This window comes from Salmo trutta, chromosome 7 (genome assembly GCF_901001165.1).
Source record: "Salmo trutta chromosome 7, fSalTru1.1, whole genome shotgun sequence".
NCBI classification, from domain to species: Eukaryota; Metazoa; Chordata; class Actinopteri; order Salmoniformes; family Salmonidae; genus Salmo; species Salmo trutta.
Window position 1 is genome coordinate 46,919,583 of NC_042963.1, and position 22,751 is coordinate 46,942,333.

Below are 22,751 nucleotides of genomic sequence, written 5' to 3' on the forward strand. Positions count from 1 at the left end.
AATCACCTCTTCTGCAATTATGTGACCTATTATTTGAATCAACAGGAGGATATGTGATATCATACATTTTATAGAATGAATGTGGTCCTTCAGAAAACCCCGTTAAATCACCTGAGGCTCCAAGCAATAAACGCATTAGTCTAAAAAGATTAGATGATGGAGTTAGTCTGGAGAATATTCAAGACAGAGTACGTTAAATCCTTTTTGTGGGTCATTCCACGAAATTAATTTTAAATGCCTGTTATATTAAACTAAGTGCCCTTTAATATAGACCATATGGAAAATTCAATACATCTGATTTTTAACCCTCTACTGCACATCGGCAACAGGAAACATTTTATCCCCTCACACTACCCATATATATTTTTTAAATTCCTACACATGACAATATGTGATGACATGTCTGTAAACAATCTAATGAGGTCCAGAAGTCTGTATGATGTCTCAATTGGGGGAGGGACCTTCTTTCAGGAACCATTAGCGACCTTAGTGCATTGTGTGAGTGAAAAGTACAGTAACGTTACATGTAATTATTTTGCATGTTTCAATAGAGATAAATTGACCAAAAAAAGTAATAGTGTAATAACCTCTAAAGAAGCATATTTTATTGTTTTTTTTTTTTTTACATATTTTGTTCTTATATACACTACCAGTCAAAAGTTTGGACACACCTACTCATTCATGGGTTTTTCTTTATTTTACTATTTTCTACGTTGTAGAATAATAGTGTAAACATCAAAACTATGAAATAACACATATGGAATTCTGTAGTAACCAAAAAAGTGTTAAACAAATCAAAATATATTTTAGATTTTAGATTCTTTAAAGTAGCTTTTCCAACAGTCTTGAAGGAGTTCCCACATGCTCTGTGCACTTGTTGGCTACTTTTCCTTCACTCTGCGGTCCAACTCATCCCAACCATCTCAATTGGGTTCAAGTCAGGTGATTGTGAAGGCCAGGTTGGGTTCAAGTCAATTGGGTTCAAGTCAGGTGATTGTGGAGTGCTGCAGCACTCCATCACTCTCCCAACACAGCCTGGAGAATTGTTGGGTCATTGTTCTATTGAAAAACAAATGATAGTCCCACTCAGCGCAAACCAGATGGGATGGCGTATTGCTGCCGAATTCTGTGGGAGCCATGCTGGTTAAGTGTGCCTTGAATTCTAAATAAATCACAGACAGTGTCTCCAGCAAAGCACCCCCACAACATCACACTTCCTCCTCCATGCTTCACATGCGGAGATCATCCGTTCACCGTTCACCGACTCTGCGTCTCACAAAGACATGGTGGTAGGAACAAAAAAATCTCACATTTGGACTCATCAGACCAAAGGACAGATTTCTACCAGTCTAATGTCCATTGCTCATGTTTCTTGGCCTAAGCAAGTCTCTTCTTATTATTGGTGTCCTTTAGTAGGGGTTTCTTTGCAGCAATTCAAGCATGAAGGCCTGATTCACGCAGTCTCCTCTGAACAGTTGATGTTGAGATGTGTCTGTTACTTGAACTCTGTGAAGCATTTATTTGGGCTGCAATGTCTGAAGCTGGTAACTCTAACGAACTTATCCTCCGCAGCAGAGGTAACTCTGGGTATTCCTTTCCTGTGGCGGACCTCATGAGAGCCAGTTTCATCGTAGCGCTTGATGGTTTTTGCGACTGCACTTGAAGAAACTTTCAAAGTTCTGGAAATGTATCAGATTGACTGACCTTCATGTCTTAAAGTAATGATGGACTGTCGTTTCTCTTTCCTTATTTGAGCTGTTCTTGCCATAATATGGACTTGTTCATTCACCAAATAGGGCTAGATACCACCACTACCTTGTCACAACACGACTGATTGGCTCAAACACATTAAGAAGGAAAGGAATTACACAAATTAACTTTTAACAAGGCACACCTGTTGAAATGCATTCCAGGTGACTACCTCATGAAGCTGGTTGAGAGAATGCCAAGAGTGTGCAAAGCTGTCATCAAGACAAAGGGTGGCTACTTTGAAGAATCTCAAATATATTTTGATTTGTTTAACAATTTTTTGGTTACTACATTGATTCCATATGTGTTATTTCATAGTTTTGATGTCTTCACTATTATTCTACAATTGAGAAAATATAAAAAAAATTAAGAAAAACCCTTGAATTAGTAGGCGTGTCCAAACCTTTGACTGCTACTGTATATTTAAAATAGTTTTCTTTTTGTTAGGAGAGGCTACCTTTTTTTGTTGCCTCAGGGAAATGTTGTTCAGTAGACAACTTTTCAGGGCAATAAAATGCTCAATGAATGACATAATTTGATGTAAAATGAAGGCCTTGGTCAATGGTATGCCAACATATCCACTGACATTCACAGTCTTCACAGGCAATGAACACAGGGAAGAATCTCAAATGGGCGAAAGGAGCCTAATCGAGCATACACTCTGATTGTGAGGACAGTGACAGAATGGGCCCCAGAATCAGGTTTGAGAGGCGGTAAAATATTTGTTTATGACCAACTTGTATTTTCTGATGAACATTTTTATTTTTATTATTGATACATTATCAGAAAGCCAAAATCTTCCAAAAAGGAGGAGATGCAATATCTTTTAAAATGATGAAACTAAATGTGTGCAGTAAAAGGAACTACAAAGGCCAGTAGGAGGCACTCTTTCCTCTGGTCTAAAAACAATGCCCCGGTGATTGGGGACATTGCCCTGTGTAGGGTGCCGTCTTTCAGATGGGACGTTAAACGGGTGTCTTGACTCTCTGATGTCACTAAAGATCCCATGGCACTTATAGGAGTAGGGGTGTTAACCCCGGTGTCCTGGCTAAATTCCCAATCTGGCCCTTGTACCAATCTGGCCCTCATCCTCGCCCCTATAACTATTCCCCAGGTCATTGCTGTAAATGAGAATGTGTTCTCAGTCAACTTACCTGGTAAAATAAGGGTACAATTTTGGGGGGAATTATGTGTAGAGAATCATTGTACAATCTAAAATGCTGTGAGATATATTTTCATTAACCAAAAATATTGTATTTTCAGCTGTTTGAGGCTGGTGTACAAAACCAAAAGTAAAGCAAAAGCTAAACTTAAGAATGGGAAGCATATAAATAGCGCACATAGAACAGATCTACCGCTTCTTAGACATGCTTTCAATGAGAGTGACAGATCTATAACTCACTTTTCTATGTGAATTGGAGGGTTCTCACCCAAGAAGTTACATATTGAAGCTTTAAGATGGGAAAACATGTTTTTTATTAAGTTGAACATGTGCTCTTCATGACAGAATGTTCAAATTTGGTGAAATCAAACGTCCTTTTACAACAAGTTACACTACACAAAAAGGATTCACTCCGTGGAACAACTCTTCTACACTTTGAAATAGCAAGAAAAAAATGAATAGTGTGGGCTACATCCAATGGTTTTAGAATAAAATAGCCTACTTAATGCACAATACTGTATTATATTTTAATAACCTGAGTGTATTTACTCACAAAACGTTAGAGTAGAGATAGGAAACAAGTAGACATAGAGATAGGAAACAAATGATTCAACAATGTCATTCACAAATTGCTGTAGAATGATCAGATCACACCATGTCAGACATCAAAAGGCATAGTACCAACAATTCTTACAATCGTATTCTGAGATTACAGGAGCAAAAACAAACAATATGCCTCTGCTAACTGAGAGAACTTGAAACTTTCTATCAGCTTAATCAGTGCAGTTTTAGGGAGGATGAAAAAGTCAAGACATTCCATTATGGAACACAGATAAAAAGTGAAAGCCAGCCTTAACTTCCTTTTGTAGCCTTTAAAAAGCGTGCTAGTGGGCTACAAACAGTGTTCTCTCACATCTTGACCCCTCATCATAATCAGTACACTCTTAGAAAAAAAGGTGCTAGAACCTAAAAGGGTTTTTCGGCAGTCCCAAAAGGAGAACCCTTTTTTGGTTTCAGGTATAACCCTTTCCAGGGAGTTTTTTTTAAATTTTAAATGTTTTAATTTAACTAGGCAAGTCCTTGAAAATAAGAATTTGTTCTTAACTGACTTGCCTAGTTAAATAAAGGTTAAATAAAAAAATCAAATAAAAAGTCAGCTAAGAACAAATTCTTATTTACAATGACGGCATACCCTGACCAAACCCTAACCCAGACGACACTGGGCCAATTGTGCACCGCCCTATGGGACTCCCAATAACGGCCGGTTGTGATACAGCCTGGAATCGAACCAGGGTCTGTAGTGACGCCCCTAGTACTGAGATAAAGTGCCTTCGACCGCTGCGCCACTCGGGAGCCCATGAACAGTCGCGGTTCTACATGGATCCCAAAAGGCTTCTACCTGGAACCAAAAAGGGTTCTCCTATAGGGACAGCCGAAGATCCCTTTTCAAAGAGTGTAGGACACATCAGGTATTCTCTCATGCCGGGTTACAAACAGTGTTTCTCAGTTCACCATCAGGCGAGACCATACAAAATGCCTATTCTCCAAACAGCTACCATGGTCAGGGCCGTAACCAAGATTTGAGTTTTAGTAAGGTCTGGAAGGAGGGGGGGGCTGTTTCTGAAAGTTGATGCTAATTTACTACATTTATTTACAATTAAAAAACTTTAATATGCTATTTGGAGAAGAGCAAAATCAAGCGAAAATGACCCCAGCCATTATCACCTTAGCTGCTGAAGGTCTACAAAAACATAGCCTATTAGTTATACAATTGTAATGTTATACCCCTGAAAGTGAGAAATATTAGAAATAATTCACACTGACACGTAGCATCAGAGACGAAACAGAAACCTATGACTGTAAGGCGTGTATATGGGAGGCGAAGTCAAGTGCAGGAGAGCGGAGTATAATAAACAGGTGCACTTTAATACCGGTTACCAAATGACAGCACATAACACATACTAGTGCCAAAAAACACGGTCTAAAACAAAAGTGAAGCGCCTGACAAATATCCACGTAACAATAAACAATCACTCACAAATACAACATGGGGAACAGAGGGTTAAATAATAAACAAGTAATTGGTTGAGTGAAGCCAGGTGTGATAAGACAAAGACAGAACAAATGGAAAATGAAAAGTGGATCGGTGGTGGCTAGAAAGCCACCAAGTCGACCGGAACCACTGTACTAACATCTCTGCTTGCTTCCTCCGCTTCCTCCGCCACACCACTGATCACCACGTCACTGGCCTATGAGAAGTTAGTCATGTATTTCTTACTCCGTTTAACGTTAGCTTCTACTTCATCCTAGCTGACTAAGTAATACTTGCCAGAAACCGTCAACATTACTGCAATAGAAGTCTCTGGTGGCAGCTATAAGCGCCTATTTACAGTATTAGTTGTGCACTCCTTCTCCGAGAGTCGGTTTTTGTTTGTATTGGGATGTCTGTAGGGTCGCGGGACAGTTGTTTCCGATCTCTCGTAAACACTGTCTGCAGGGTCTCCAGGGGGTAGTTCTGGGGTAGTTCGTTTCACCTCGGCCTGTGCCGTGAGAGGGATGAGTTAAACGTTTGAGAGAGTGGTGAACGTACTGCTAAAAAGGCAAACTTTTGCTTCGCAAGTCCCAACTTTCCATATTCATTATACTTCTTATTCTCGTCATACTTTTTATAGGTGGGACTTGCAAATCTTCGTCATACCTCTTTTTCTTATTATTCTTCTGCATTCTACTCCTCTTATACCGTTTAAGCTAGAAACGCCATTCAAACTTTTAGAATATGGTCTGGAATAATGTTTTTGAATATTATTTATACTTTTTAAACTATACATTTGTGTCTTTCTTTTTGTCCATCTTCATTCAACATTCTAAAGCTCCTCATTGTGACATCATCTCTTCCATTCACTGTAAATGCAACTTTTGACACAAATCAGCTACTTTGACCACTTTGCGAAACACTTACACAAAAAGTTAGAGAGTATGACATCTTCCTCTACTTCTCTGCTATTCAAATCTAAAATAATAACAAAATGATTTGGTACCAACCAGATGTTACAGCTGCTTAAGTGACCGCATCAACAACATTTTCTGTAACTTTTTATAAACAACTGACATTTTCACCACTTTCCGAATAAGTTAGAGAAAAAGTTAGAGGGTATGCCATCTTTCTCTACTCTGCAATTCAAATCTGTCTGCGGAACAAAAATAATGATACAGCTGTTTTTGTAGGAGTTTAGAGTGACGAAAAAAATAAGCTAACATGTTTCTTGTCTCAATAAAACCCTTTTTTTGGTAAAATGTCTTTTTATTATTGATAAGCCAGCTAGTTAACCTTAGATCACAGTTCTTGTAGTCATACTTTTTGATGTAGTGACATGCTAGCTAACGTTAGCACGGCACCATGGCAAGGATCGTTAACTAGCATGTCACCCCGTAATAAAGTCTGACTACATGAACGGTGAGCTAATGTTAACTAGCTAGCTAGCTAAATATCGCCTGGTGGGCTATCTAGCCATATTAGTATGTTGAAGCACCTTTGGCAGCGATTACAGCCACGAGTCTTCTTGGGTATGAAGCTACAAGCTTGGCACACTTGTATTTGGGGAGTTTCTCCCATTCTTCTCTGCAGATCCTCTCAAGCTCTGTCAGGATGGATGGAGAGCATTTCTGTACAGCTATTTTTAGGTCTCTTCAGATATGTTAGATTGGTTCAAGTCCGGGCTCAGGCTCAAGGACATTCAGATACCTCTCCCGAAGCCACTCCTGCGTTGTCTTGGCTGTGTGCTTAGGGTCATTGTCCTGTTGAGCTGAACCTTCGCCCCAGTCTGAGCTCTCTTGGTTTCATCAGACCAGATAATCTTGTTTCTCATGGTCTGAGAGTCCTTTAGGTGCCTTTTTGCAAACACCAAGCAGGCTATCATGTGCCTTTTACTGAGGAGTGGCTTTTGTCTGGCCACACTACCATAAAGGCCTGATTGGTGGAGTGCCTCAGAGATGGTTGTCCTTCTGGAAGGTTCTCTCATCAACACAGAAGAACTCTGAAGCTCTGTCAGTGACCATCGGGTTCTTGGTCACCTCCCTGGCCAAGGCCGTTCTCCCCGATTGCTCAGTTTGGCCGGGCGGCCAGCTCAAGGAAAGGTCTTGATGGTTCCAAACTTCTTCCATTTAAGAATGATGGAGGCCACTGTGTTCTTTTTTGACCTTCCAAGCTGCAGAAATGTTTTGGTACCCAACCCCCAGATCTGTACCGCACCACAATCCTGTCTTAGAACTCTATGGACAATTCCTTCAACGTCATGGCTTGGTTTTTGCTCTGACATGCACTGTCAACTGTGGGACCTTATATAGACAGGTGTGTGCCTTTCCAAATCATGTCCAATCAATTGAATTTACCACATGTGGACTCCAATCAAGTTGTAGAAAAATCGCAAGGATGATCAATAGAAACAGGATGCATCTGAGTTCAATTTGGAGTCTCATAGCAAATACATATAAATAAGGTATTTCTGTTTTTTACTTTTTTATAAATTTGCCAAAATTTCTAAAAAACAGTTTTCATTATGGGGTATTGTGTGTAGATTGATGAGGGAACAGTTTTATTTAATCAATTTTAGAATAAGGCTGTAACGTAACAAAATGTGGAAAAAGGAAGGGGTCTGAATACTTTCCGAATGCACTGTATATCTGCATAGTATGTTTGTGTATGGTTCTCATGATTTAGGATTGGGTGTTGAGGGACCACTTGTCACGTTGTCCAAGGTGTGTTTGTGTTATGATAAACAATGCATTTTCTGTCCAGATAAAGATGGTGATACAGCATTGAAAAAGACCCACCACATCCCTCAGGCAATCCGGTGCATGGACATCTTGACCCGTGAACTCAGTTAGACGTCAGTCCCTTTCAGACAATCCGGCAACCACTGTTGGTCCTCCTTAGTGATCTCGCGACTCAGAGGGTTAACTTTCCTCTTGAGAATTAGAATCAGAAATACAGTCGTATTAGTAGTACCCTAGACTGTCCTGATCATCTAGGTGAGCATTACAGATAAATCCTCCCTCCCATGGTTTTTCAGCTCAGCATTCTGAGGGAAAGTGGTGACCTCCTTTGCCAGAAGTGGTGACCTCCGTGTTCTAAGAAAATGGAGTGCTTCAACTCATTGTCCAGTGAGTGAGGCTTGCCTCCATAGTCTTTAGTTAGTAGCCTAGTTGTGGTTCTTGTTATTCCCACCAGGTGTTTCTTCAGGCTGTTGGGGACTGGCTCAACATTTTCCCGACACAAATCACAAAGACAGTTTTGCTCCACTTAGTGCATCTGTTAAACATGACTAGTTAAATGACTGACCGACTTGACTTAAGCCCATGGCTCCTATAAGTCAGGGCTTCAACCAAATTCGGTCCTGGGTCTCTGTTGCACATCACATTGCTATCCGTCTGACTTTAAGGTTTGATGCGTTAACTGGATGGTCATTGACTGTACTGACGTAGAAGTTGCTACTCCAAGTTAGATGGATCTGCAGAAGTAAACCTACTCAGTGTACCGTTCGATGCACTCCTTCAAGCTACTCCTGGGAGTTGCAACTAATGCGTTTTTAACGCGATCTGTATACAGGATCTGTGTCAGACAACACTAAAAACAACAACCATACAGAAATACCCAAGATAAGTAATGGGATCAGTACTTTCCTATACTTTTCATATGAGGACTAGTGCAGTTTTTCCATAAACTTTTAATTGATCACTTTGGATTTTATCACTTGACTTATCAATTACAATGGGAAGGATCATACAAATTAAGACTGTGAATGCATATAGCTCTGTGACAGTGGTTCCCAACCTGAGGTACTAGGACCCCTGAAGGTTCTTGGCCTATCCACAGGGGGTACTTGAGAAGACTCATGAGACCATAGTCCTAATGGTAAAATGCACATGTGGGGGTACTTTAAGGGTACTCCGGGCAGAGAGAAATTCAGTTGGGAACTACTGTTCTATGACACACCACTCCTAAAAAGTAAATTTGAAGATTTGTATCTGGATGTCTAAACAATACATATGTCAACAGATTTTTTGATTCATTCTCATCAATGACAACATTCTAGAACTGAGTTATCACTCATCTAAGTCTGGTATCCACACTGTATTGCTAAGATGCTCAAACTTTTCTTAATAGCTACACTCACCGACACAGGATAAACTTTAACACTCATGCTGGCCCTGACCGAACCGGAATGTTGCCCTTCATCATAGCTGCACTTCTCCACATGGTCAGACTTATAGTAGTCTTTCCACCTTTTAATGCTCAAGCTCATCCTTCAAAAATGCCATAAGGTCTGAAATAGAGACCAAAGTCAACATACTGTACAAACAACTATATAGGCTAAGTAAAAACACATATTTTTGTATCTACTGCTCTGCTAACTAGCTAGCTAAAGTGTAGTCAGTGGGTAGCTAAGACAGAGAGAAAGGGAACTGAAGAAGTTCAACACATTCAAATCAATTTATTTTAATACAGCACAGGGATTCCTCATTGATTGGGCACAGAAGGTAGCTGACAGGGTCGGCTAGAGATGACGTGCAGTAGCTTCCTGCAGGAATTTGTAGTCTTGCATGGTCTTCTCTGTTGCTAATTAGCATTTAACAATTTTGAGAGTAAATTGAGGCCAATATATTGATCAAACTCACCTTGTCCGAGAGAGAAATTACACGGTTATCAAAACGTCACGCCAAGGTAAGCCTACACCAAACACATACTTCATTTTAAGTGTTTCTAAAATCTCATAAAGGATAAATGAATGGTGTAAAAACGACTGGTATTACAACGCACCCACTGTGGGGCTGAATTAACTCCAAACCAACGCTGAGATGTTTAGACTCACCCTACTTAGATTGCTTGTCAAAACATTTTTTGATACTATATACACTTAACAGAAATATAAACACAACATACAACATTTTTTAAGATTTTACTGTGTTACAACTCATAAGGAAATTAGTCAATTTAAATAAATAAATGAGGCCCTAATCTATGAATTTCACATGACTGGGAATACAGATATGCATCTGTTGGTCACAGATACCTTAAAAGTAGGGGCGTGGATCAGAAATCAGTATTAGCAACAGAGAAGACCTCATGCAAGACTATAAGCTTCATTTAGAATGACACATCTCCTTTGCATAGAGAAGGACTGCAAAATTCTCCAAAATAATGTTGAAGAGGTTTATGGTAGAGAAATTAACATTCAATTATCTAGAAACAGCTCTGGTGGACATTCCTGCAGTCAGCATGCCAATTTCACACTCCCTCAAAACTTCAGTCATCTATGGCATTGTGTTGTGTGACAAAACTGCATATTTTAGAGTGGCCTTTTTTGTCTCCAGCATAAGGTGTACCTGTGTAATGATCATGCTGTTTAATCAGCTTTTTGATATGCCACACTTGTCAGGTGGAGGGATTATCTTGGCAAAGGAGAAATGCTCACTAACAAGGATGTAAACAATTTTTTTGCACAACGTTTTTGCAAAATAAGCTTTTTGTGCGTACATTTTGCGTTTATATTTTTGTTCAGTGTAATTCAAATGCAAATTAATTTATGCAAATGTTAAAAGGTTATAGTAATAGACACACACACACACACTTGTGGGGCCCCCCACCTCTGAGACAATACATTTTAGTAGCCCCCCTCCTGATGACAGAGATACATCTTTTAGTGTTAAAGTAAAAAAAAAACGTGCAATTCTACACATTATGTCATGGAGTGAAGAGAACATTTTGTAGTTTTACAGCTAATTTCCTGAAATTAATTATTCTTGAGTGAGAGTGAATAACAAAATCAATGGGGGCCCCCTTGAGGTCAGGGCCCCTGGGCACGTGCCCTGCGTGCCCGGTCGGTAGTCAGCCAAGTTTAGATATCTGGCTAGACTAATTTATCAATCAAAAAAAAAAAATTAAATGCTGACATGGCTAATTGAGTTACTGTCAGTGACTGACATAACAAGTAAATTAAAACCCCAACTGAGTTCCTAAAAATAAAAAATATAAACATTTTGGGGGCCTGGGGCCCTAAGCGACTGCTTACATACACACACCACTATGCACACACACACACCACTTATGCTGCTGCAATACTGTTAACTAAAATTACCCGGATACCAGTCACTTTCTCATAATCCCTGCCTATGTAGCACATGGGGATGTGTGAAATTTACTCCTCAGCCTAAAGTGTCCACACTTGCTTCAGAGAATAGCTATCTTTTCGAAATAGAATGTAAGCTCCTGAGAATGTAAGCTTGGAGATCAGGCTTCAGTATCCTTGCACATTGAAAATGTGGTACTGGCACTGACCTTGTATATGGCTTCCTCTTATTTATCGAACTGCGCAGGTATCCTACTTTTTGAAGTGATTGGTTTGACAATCATGCAGGCTGACATGGCTGCACATTCTTACAACTAAACTGGAATGGCAGCTTCAAAGTCAAATAGGTTGCCCCTTTGGTCCGGCACTTTTCCACTGGGTAGAACTCTGAAATGTTTTTACAACACCCCCAATTCCTGTTCTTAAAATACTTTTGGATTATGTTCTAGACCACTGATGTATATTGCATTTGAACGATGTAGACCTGGATGCGCAAAACTGACCTGAATCTGACATTGTCACCGGAGTGGTCTCATGGAGAGCCCTCCAATGGTCACGTGCGTCTTGCAGCTTTTTACACAACACACTCTTCACGTCACTTGATACGAAGTGATTTTCGTACCAGGTTAGGAAATCATTTTCGCAAACCCCAACTATTTTCCTAATCTCAGTCTCCTAACCTGTTACGAAAAAGTAACTTCGGTATCGAAGTGCCGTGAAAAGTGTTCCCCTGTTTACAGAAGATCCATACTCGAGGCCATCATGTCCAACAAGGTGGAATATGCCTTCCCTGCAGGAGACGAAAGCGATGGGAGCAACGACGAGTGGGACATTGGATTTTCAAAGTCGATAAAGGTCCCCTTAATTGAGGTGACATATTTCCTATTTGTTTTCTTCAATAGGATATCTGTCATCTTGCGCTCGAGCCAGCTAAAATGCTAATGCCAGCTAGGTAGCTATAGTAAATGTTTAAGATGAATTGGCTAGGTATTTGCCAGCTCTGTTGAATGCGCAGTAACTTATCAGGTTATCTCGTTTGAATATGATCCAAGACAACCATTTATCTTTAGTATTTTTATTGTTTAGTTACGATACTTAAAAAAAAATCTAGCTAGCTAGCTATTGCGTGCATGTAACAGTGCGAGAGGAAGATGGTAAATCCAATCCAGCAGGTGGCAACAACAGACGGTCTGTCTTGTCTAGTAGTTTATGGCCAGGCTAGCTTCATGACCTAGCTACCAACCTGACAACAATCACTTTTGAAATACAACACACAGTGAAGTACTCATAATTTAATGTACCAGCATTGTGTAATTCATTTCTAACAGAAAGGCATTTCATTGTACCGTGTGCATGTGACATTAAAACTTGAAACTAACAGAGCACAGATGCAGGGGTCCCAGAAGCAGAGGACAAGGTCTCCACTTTGAAAAGAGCCATCAACACCAAAGATGTCCAGCTGGTCCAGCAGCTGTTGGACAATGGCAGGTTTTGATAATGAACAGTCAATTCTACATTAGGAAATTGCCATTATGATCTGTTACAATTTTGAAATTGAAGAACCAGTTATAAAGTTAGCCTTTTACTGAATAGTATAGTCTTTGGTTTTAGCCCTCTTGTTCAGGCAATGTTCTGTAAATGTGTTTGCAACCTTTGGTACTGATCTGAGTTATTTTTATATCAATTACATTGATGGAAGCTACAATCTATCAGTAATATTAAAGCTGATCTACCCCCTAAAAAAAGTTTGTGTATACTACTGTTCAAAAGTTAGGGCACACTCGAAATGTCCTTGTTTTTTAACGAAAATCAAAAAAAATTTGAACATTTTAAAATAACATCAAATTGATCAGAAATACTTTGTAGACATTGTTAATGTTGTAAAAGACTATTGTAGCTGGAAACGGCAGATTTTGTTATGGAATATCTACATAGGCGTACAAAGGCCCATTATCAGCAACCATCACTCCTGTGTTCCAATGATGCTGGCTGGGATGCTGGCCCCTCGAGGCAGAGTTCCTCTGTCCAGTGTCTGTGTTCTTTTGCCCATCTTAATCTTTTATTTTTATTGGCCAGTCTGAGATATGGCTTTTTCTTTGCAACTCTGCCTAGAAGGCCAGCATCCCGGAGTCGCCTCTTCACTGTTGACGTAGAGACTGGTGTTTTGCGGGTACTATTTAATGAAGCTGCCAGTTGAGGACTTGTGAGGCGTCTTTCTCAAACTAGTCACTCTAATGTACTGTCCTGTTGCTCAGTTGTGCACCGGGGTCTCCCACCCTTTTTACTCTGGTTAGAGACCGTTTGCGCTGTTCTGTGAAGGGAGTAGTACACAGCGTTTTATGAGGTCTTGAGTTTCTTGGCAATTTCTCGCATGGAATGGGCATCATTTCTCAGAACAAGAATAGACTGATGAGTTTCAGAAGAAAGTACTTTGTTTCTGGCCATTTTGAGCCTGTAATCGAACCCACAAATGCTGATGCTCCAGATACTCAATTAGTCTTCAGCGAGCAGGCCTTTCTAATCGACCTGGCCCGAGTATCCTGGAAGGATATTGATCTCATCCCGTCCGTAGAGGATGCCTGGTTTGTTCTTTAAAAGTGCTTTCCTCACCATCTTAAATAAGCATGCCCCATTCAAAAAATGTAGAACTAAGAACAGATATAGCCCTTGGTTCACTCTAGACTTGACTGCCCTTGACCAGCACAAAAACATCCTGTGGCGTTCTGCATTAGCATCGAATAGCCCCCGTGATATGCAATTTTTCAGGGAAGTCAGGAACCAATATACACAGTCAGTTAGGAAAGCTAAGGCTAGCTTTTTCAAACAGAAATTTGCATCCTGTAGCACTAATTCCAAAATGTTTTGGACACAGTAAAGTCCATGGAGAATAAGAGCACTTCCTCCCAGCTGCCCACTGCACTGAGGCTAGGAAGCAATGTCACCACTGATAAATCCACGATAATCGAGAATTTCAATAAGCATTTTTCTAGGGCTGGCCATGCTTTCCACCTGGCTACCCCTACCCCGGCCAACAGCTCTGCACCCCCCGCAGCAACTTGCACAGGCCCCCACCCGCTTCTCCTTCACCCAAATCCAGATAGCTGATGTTCTGAAAGAGCTGCAAAATCTGGATCCCTACAAATCAGCTGGGCTAGACAATCCTGACCCTCTCTTTCTAAAATGATCCGCCGAAATTGTTGCATTCCCTATTACTAGCCTGTTCAACCTCTTTCGTATCGTCTGAGATGCCTAAAGATTGGACAGCTGCCGCGGTCATCCCAATCTTCAAAGGGGGAGACACACTAGACCCAAACTGTTAGACCTATATCCATCCTGCCCTGCCATTCTAAAGTCTTCGAAAGCCAAGTTAACAAACAGATCACCAACCATTTTGAATCCCACCGTACCTTTTCCACTATGCAATCTGGTTTCCGAGCTGGTCATGGGTGCACCTCAGCCACGCTCAAGGTCTTAAACAATATCATAACCGCCATCGATAAAAGACAGTACTGTGCAGCCGTCTTCATCGACCTGGCCAAGGCTTTCGACTGTCAATCACCGCAACTACTTCTCCGACAGAGTTCAGTGTGTCAAATCGGAGGGCCTGTTGTCCGGACCTCTGGCAGTCTCTATGGGGGTGCCACAGGGTTCAATTCTCGGGCCGACTATTTTCTCTGTATACATCAATGATGTTGCTCTTGCTGCTGGTGATTCTCTGATCCATCTCTACGCAGACGACACCATTCTGTATACATCTGGCCCTTCTTTGGACACTGTTAACAAACCTCCAAACGAGCTTCAATGCCAAACAACACTCCTTCCGTGGCCTCCAACTGCTCTTAAATGCTAGTAAAACTAAATGCATGCCGATTGCTGCCCGCACCCGCGTAGCATCACTACTCTGGACGGTTCTGACTTTGAATATGTGGACAACTACAAATATCTAGGTGTCTTGTTAGACTGTAAACTCTCCTTCCAGACTCATATCAAACAAAATCAAATCTAGAATCATCTTTCTATTTTACAGCAAAGCCTCCTTCACTCATCCTGCCAAACATACCCTCGTAAAACTGACTATCCTACCGATCCTTGACTTCGGCGATGTAATTTAGAAAATAGCCTCCAACACTCTACTTAGGCTGCATCCAATTTGCTATCACAGTGCCATCTGTTTTGTCACCAAAGCCCCATATACTACCCACCATTCCGACCTGTATGCTCTCGTTGGCTGGTCCTCACTACATATTCGTCACCATACCCACTGGCTCCAGGTCATCTAAGTCTTTGCTAGGTAAAGCCCGCCTTATCTCAGCTCACTGGTCACTATAGCAACACCCACCTGTAGCACGCACTCCAGCAGGTATATTTCACTGGTCACCCCCAAAGCCAACACACCCTTTGGCCGCCTTTCCTTCCAGTTCTCGGCTGCCAATGACTGGAACGAACTGCAAAAATCACAGAAGCTGGAGTCTTATATCTCCTTCACTAACTTTAAGCATCAGCTGTCAGAGCAGCTTACCGATCACTGTACCTGTACACAGCTCATCTGTAAATAGCACACTCAACTACCACATCCCTGTATTGTTAAATATATATATATATATATATTGCTGTTTTGCACCCCAGTATCTCTACTTGCACATTATCATCTGCACATGTATCACTCCAGTGTTAATGCTACATTGTAATTATTTTGCCACTATGGCCTATTTATTGCCTTAACTCCCTAATCTTACTACATTTGCACTTACTGTACGTAGATTTTTCTATTGTGTTATTGACTGTATGTTTGTTTATCCCATGTGTAACTGTTGTTTTTGTAAAATTATAAACTTGGAGTAGCTAACACAATGTGCCACTGGAACACAGGAGTGGTGGTTGCTGATAATGGGCCTTTGTGCGCCTATGTAGATATTCCATAAAAAATCAGCCTTTCCAGCTATAATAGTCATTTACAACATTAACAATGTCTACACTGTATTTCTTATCAATTTGATGATATTTTAAAGGGACAAAAATGTGCTTTTCTTTCAAAAATAAGGACATTTCTAAGTGACCCCAAACTTTTGAACGATAATGTATGTGTACAGTGAGGGGGGGAAAGTATTTGATCCCCTGCTGATTTTGTACGTTTGCCCACTGACAAAGAAATGATCAGTCTATAATTTTAATGGAAGGTTTATTTGAACAGTGAGAGATAGAATAACAACAACAAAAATTCAGAAAAACGCATGTCAAAAATGTTATAAATTGATTTGCATTTTAATCTGGGAAATAAGTATTTGACCCCCTCTCAATCAGAAATATTTCTGGCTCCCAGGTGTCTTTTTATACAGGTAACGAGCTGAGATTAGGAGCACACTCTTAAAGGGAGTGCTCCTAATCTCAGCTTGTTACCTGTATAAAAGACACCTGTCCACAGAAGCAATCAATCAATCAGATTCCAAACTCTCCACCATGGCCAAGACCAAAGAGCTTTCCAAGGATGTCAGGGACAACATTGTAGACCTACACAAGGCTGGAATGGGCTGCAAGACCATCGCCAAGCAGCTTGGTGAGAAGGTGACAACAGTTGGTGCGATTATTCGCAAATGGAAGAAACACAAAAGAACTGTCAATTTCCCTCGGCCTGGGGCTCCATGCAAGATGTCACCTCGTGGAGTTTCAATGATCATGAGAATGGTGAGGAATCAGCCCAGAACTACACGGGAGGATCTTGTCAATGATCTCAAGGCAGCTGGGACCATAGTCACCAAGAAAGCAATTGGTAACACACTACGCCGTGAACGACTGAAATCCTGCAGCGCCCGTAAGGTCCCCCTGCTCAAGAAAGCACATATACATGCCCGTCTGAAGTTTGCCAATGAACATCTGAATGATTCAGAGGACAACTGGGTGAAAGTGTTGTGGTCAGATGAGACCAAAATGGAGCTCTTTGGCATCAACTCAACTCACCGTGTTTGGAGGAGGAGGAATGCTGCCTATGACCCCAAGAACACCATCCCCACGTCAAACATGGAGGTGGAAACATTATGCTTTGGAGGTGTTTTTCTGCTAAGGGTACAGGACAACTTCACCGCATCAAAGGGACGATGGATGGGGCCATGTACCGTTAAATCTTGGGTGAGAACCTCCTTCCCTCAGCCAGGGCATTGAAAATGGGTCGTGGATGGGTATTCCAGCATGACAATGACCCAAAACACACGGCCAAAGCAACAAAGGAGTGGCTCAAGAAGAAGCACATTAAGGTCCTGGAGTGGCCTAGCCAGTCTCCAGACCTTAATCCCATTGAAAATCTGTGGAGGTAGCTGAAGGTTCGAGTTGCCAAACGTCAGCCTCAAAACCTTAATGACTTGGAGTAGATCTGCAAAGAGGAGTGGGACAAAATCCCTCCTGAGATGTGTGCAAACCTGGTGGTCAACTACAAGAAACGTCTGACCTCTGTGACTGTAACAAGCATGCATGCATTTTTCTGGACTTTTTTGTTGTTATTCTGTCTCACTGTTCAAATAAACCTAACATTAAAATTATAGACTGATTATTTCTTTGTCAGTGGGCAAACGTACAAAATCAGCAGGGGATCAAATACTTATTTCCCTCACTGTATATATTTATATGTTTTTAGGGGGTAGATCAACTTTAATATTGCAGATTGTAGCTTCCATCAATGTAATTGTCTGTCATTTCCAATCCCCCATATATATATATATATATATATATATATGTGTATATATGTATATATATATATATATGTGTATATATGTATATATATGTATGGGGGATATATATGCACTCGGATATATATATTTTAAATAAATGTTCCTTTATTATTTTCCCCTAACCCTACCTCCCCTTCCTTAATTGGAGTAAACTAATGGACAACAAAACTTAAGCTTCTACTTCCAGCTTATACATACTATATAATACATTTTACTGATCTGTGGTCTTTGTGCCTAGTAAAATAGCTAAGTGCTGTAACTCTGTATGGACTGGTTTAACCTTTCTAATCCCTGCCTTGTTAGGCCTGGATGTGGAGACAAGGCTGGGGTTTGAGTGGACACCGCTGATGTGTGCTGTGCACATGGCTCACTATGACATCGCCAAGCTGCTGCTGGACAGAGGGGCCAGCGCTAACTTCAGCAGAGGTAAGAAAGACGTGTCATGTTATGTAAGCTGTATTCAATACCATGCCCTCACCAGCACTCGGATGTGCACTACAGGTGGGAAAATATGTTGCATTGTAGTTGAACAAAAGTACAGCCTTATTCTAACAAAGGTTAATCGGCCTAAATGTTGAATCATTCCGCCAGGGCGTTATTTTTGGCACTTCATGATTTTTCAGGGTTTCATAGACAGGTGTGTGATCTAGAATTTGACTCGTTGCTACCAGACTCTTTCACATCTTCCAGTTTATGCAAGTCTCTGCTTGTAGAAGAGACTATCTGCTCTACCCATCTCTGTAGAGACCGAGAACTGAGAGCAATAAAGAGAATGCTCCCTCTGACTACATCAGCCCGTCAGAACTAGGACAGATGGCGGGATACTGAAACAGAACAGCCACAATGGACAAGGAAAGGAAGGAATTCTGTGATATGGAACGACACAAGCCTCGCTTGGTCAGACTTAATCTTCCCGTCCGCCGACGTGCCACTTCAGCTTTCCTTGATGAAGCGCACACATGCACACCAACGCACACATGCACACCAACGCACACATGCACACCAACGCACACATGCACACCAACGCACACATGCACACCAACGCACACCAACGCACACATGCACACCAACGCACACCAACGCACACATGCACACCAACGCACACATGCACACCAACGCACACCAACGCACACATGCACACCAACGCACACGCACACATGCACACCAACGCACACATGCACACCAACGCACACATGCACACATGCACACCAACGCACACATGCACACCAACGCACACATGCACACCAACGCACACACGGTGATACAGAGTGACCCCCACTTCTCACACCTTCTTTCAATTTCCACACGTGTCCCGGCCAAAGACTGGAGAGCGAATTAGAAGCCTCGCCACATAGTTCATCTGCCATTACTTAATATCTATGACGTTAAAGAGGAACCGTCGAAAAACATGCTGCTAATCCGCCGGTGTGTTTTCAGTTTCCAGCTCCGACTGTTTCATTCCTCTCGTCTTTCTCTCTATCTCTCGTGGAGAAATTGAATGCATCTGTTGTATCGGTGATCTTGGAAAGGGAGACGAGAGTCATGGATAGACTGAGGACAGTGCTACCACGTTTGGATGTTACAGGTGTCTCGGTCTGTGTGTATGTTATTCCAGTCAGTACATACGACAGGGATGGTTGTGTACAATACTTGTGTGTGTCTGTGTTTACACACACCGTGGCGGCATCTGTTGCCAGAGGCTTTGAAAGGAAACTATTAAACAGGAGAGCGGTGGTCACTTCCTATTTTGTGTTTCTCCAAGCGAGAGAGAAAGAGAGGGGGAGGAATGCAGGAGTGATTGATAAAGCTGGTACACAGAGCGTGGTGCTGTCGTCATAGCACTAGGCCAACCCCAGACTTTTATTTATTTTCCCCGGTCCGCTGCAGACGCAAACCGTCAGTCTGGTTGCAACTGCCCTCAATGATTGCTTCCACCTAAAACATACTCACAGACACGTACACTCCACACACGCACAGTCAGTCCATGCCGAAACAGGAATTCAGCAGATTGCCATCACTCTCGTGTTCCGAGTCTGAGATGTCAAGACAATGCCACTGATGTCAACACCATAAAGAACACCGCAGTTCCCGAGTTACGATAAAAGGATATCGATCACATCAACTTTCACAGGGCCAACTTCGAAATTCTATTTATTCTGCTGTCTCATCCTGCACTGTCTGGTGTGATGTCTGGTTTCTTATTATCCTAATGACTCTTGGTTGAATGTCTAATGTGATGTTTTATCCATTGACATTGGTTTTGTTGTCATTGAATTGTCTAGTTAAATGACAGTCATGAGATTATGCATGGCCTGAATATTCTGCCTTGGTCCTAATGCTCTTTGTGTGTATGTGTGTCACATAGACCAGTACACTGTACTGATGGCTGCATGCACAGCTTCTGCCAGTGAGGACAAGATCGTCCAGTGTGTGGAGCTGCTCTTGTCCAGAAACGCTGATCCCAACACATTCACCAGGTGAGAGAGACGGTGTATGTGCCTGTCTTTGTCTGTCATGATGTGAGTATCTCTGTGTGGATTTTATAGTGGAATTTCATGTCATTTCATCATAAGACATGGTATATTTTATACTCTGCAGCACAGGGACTGATATGGGCTCCAGAGTGGCGCAGCGGTCTAAGGCACTGCATCGCAGTGCAAGAGGCGTCACTACAGTCCATGGTTCGAATCCAGGCTGTATCACATCCGGCCATGGTTGAGAGTCCCATAGGGCAGTGCACAATTGGCCCAGTGTCGTCTGGGTTTGGTCGGTGTAGGCCGTCATTGTAAATAAGAATTTGTTCTTAACTGACTTGCCTAGTTAAACAGGGTAAATAAACAATATAATATAGCCTCCGATGGCCAAGCTTGTGAAACACTACTACAGTATGTATTTCCTTCTAGCCACAGGACCACACTGTTATGTTGGCATCGCATAATAGACGTGAACAGCAACATGTTATTACATTCATTAAGGGTTAGAGTTCCCATTCATCCACTGTTTTATTCATTTAGACATGATTTACTGTGATGGAATGTACCAGGACTGAAGCAGTGTTTCCTGTTGCCTGGCACCATGTCTTGACCCTGGCTTTGACCACCTTGTGACATTCTCCTGTGCTGTCCAGTGTCCCTGTTCACCACTACACCACATGGAGTACAGTGTGTGTTTGTCTCAGTACAGTGTGTGTTGGTCTGCATTTATCTTTTGTGTGGAATGCCCTGTTATGGCATCTGCATGCACACATACCCAGATCCCCTTCAGACAGACAATAAACACTTACAGAGCAGTGGGGGAGAAGGACTAAACAAGAGTAAGAGAAGCCCTCCTCCACACCACCTAAACTCACTGTACTGCCTGATGCTGCCCAGACACAGAGAGCAGGCAGGGAGGGAGAGAGCAGGCAGGGAGGGAGAGAGCAGGCAGGGAGGGAGGGAGAGAGCAGGCAGGCAGGGAGGGAGGGAGAGAGCAGGCAGGCAGGGAGGGAGGGAGAGAGCAGGCAGGCAGGGAGGGAGGGAGAGAGCAGGCAGGGAGGGAGGGAGGGAGGGAGGGAGAGAGCAGGCAGGGAGAGAGAGAGCAGGCAGGCAGGGAGAGAGAGAGCAGGCAGGCAGGGAGAGAGAGAGCAGGCAGGCAGGGAGAGAGAGAGCAGGCAGACAGGGAGAGAGCAGGCAGGGAGAGAGAGAGCAGGCAGGGAGGGAGAGAGCAGGCAGGGAGGGAGAGAGCAGGCAGGGAGAGAGGATTCTGGAACCACTTACCTGTTGTCATTATCGCTGGACATTTCTCATGGCAAGCCAAGGATAAAGCCCCGAACTTAGCCTTCTCCCCTCCACCTCCATTGCCCTTCGCCCACCCCTCACAAACTCTCCGCCACCCTTGTCTCATGCTGCTGCCCGTGCCACACACCACCCCATCCCTCCTACACACACACCGTCCAGAAAGCGAGCGAGAGTAGGCAGTAGGAAATTGATTGTTTCCTCTCCAGACAAAATATTTGAAGAACGGTAACGAGAGACAGAAGGGATGTAGGGGGGAAGAACGGAGTTACAGCAACAGGAGGAGAAGAAAGGGGGGAAGAATGGAGATACAGCAACAGGAGGAGAAGAAAGAGGATCAGGGGTTCTTGTGGGTAGACGGGTATGGCCTTAACCTCTGCGTATTTCACCAGCAATTCACACCAGATGCATTTATTCCCTCAGCATCATAAACAAATGAACCTTTAAAAATGGTGTTTGTTCAGGAGCAAGATGTGGGGTCCACTCTCTCAGCCTACAGCAGGGATCATCAACGACATCATTTATTTTCTGGAGGGGATGGTCAGGGGGCCGGAACATCATTTCAGATCATTTGTAGACTGCAAGAAGCCACAAACAGAAATAATATTTGACTAAAACATAACCTTTTCAAATCTTGCTTACGTTTTATATTTTATGCGTGGGAATACTTTGGAACAGATGTCCAAAATACTAATAATTTGGAGCTGATTTTCTTATATATTTTTTAAATATATGTATATATTTTCCTCAGAACTTAGGAGGGCCATATAAAATCAGTTTGGGAACCCTGGCCTACAATAACCTGGATCATTGGATGGTGCAGCAAAGTGAGGTCCTTTTACATACACAATAGACTATACACTGAGTATACCAAACATTAGGAACACCTTCCTAGTATTGAGGTATATCCCCCGTTTTGCCCTCAGAACAGCCTCAATTCGTAGGAGCATGGGACTCTACAAGGAGTCTAAAGCGTTCCACAGGGATGCTGGCCCATGTTGACTCCAATGCTTCCCACAATTGTGTAAAGTTGGCTGGATGTCCTTTGAGTGGTGGACCATTACTGATACACATGAAACTGTTGAGCATGAAAAATCCAGCAGCGTTAGTTCTTGACACAAACCAGTGCGCCTGGCACCTACTACCATACCCCATTCAAAGGCACTTAAGTATTTTGTCTTTGCCATTCACCCTCAATGGCATATACACAATGTCTCAAGCC

At 42.2% G+C, this 22,751-nt stretch overlaps 1 protein-coding gene across 2 annotated transcripts in view; it reads left to right on the forward strand.

Moving 5' to 3' along the window:
• Positions 1-5,084: 5,084 nt before the first annotated feature.
• Positions 5,085-22,751, forward strand: part of asz1 (ankyrin repeat, SAM and basic leucine zipper domain containing 1) — a 46,892-nt gene continuing 29,225 nt past the window's right edge. The window contains exons 1-5 of one of the 2 annotated variants that reach the window (XM_029759178.1): positions 5,085-5,169; positions 11,778-11,907; positions 12,419-12,521; positions 18,060-18,182; positions 20,122-20,233. In XM_029759178.1, coding sequence (XP_029615038.1) covers positions 11,800-11,907; positions 12,419-12,521; positions 18,060-18,182; positions 20,122-20,233 — 446 coding nt within the window. In that variant the 5' untranslated portion in view covers positions 5,085-5,169; positions 11,778-11,799. Of the gene's footprint in view, positions 5,170-11,272; positions 11,663-11,777; positions 11,908-12,418; positions 12,522-18,059; positions 18,183-20,121; positions 20,234-22,751 lie in introns of those variants that run through there. The other variant, XM_029759177.1, reaches the window with a different exon arrangement.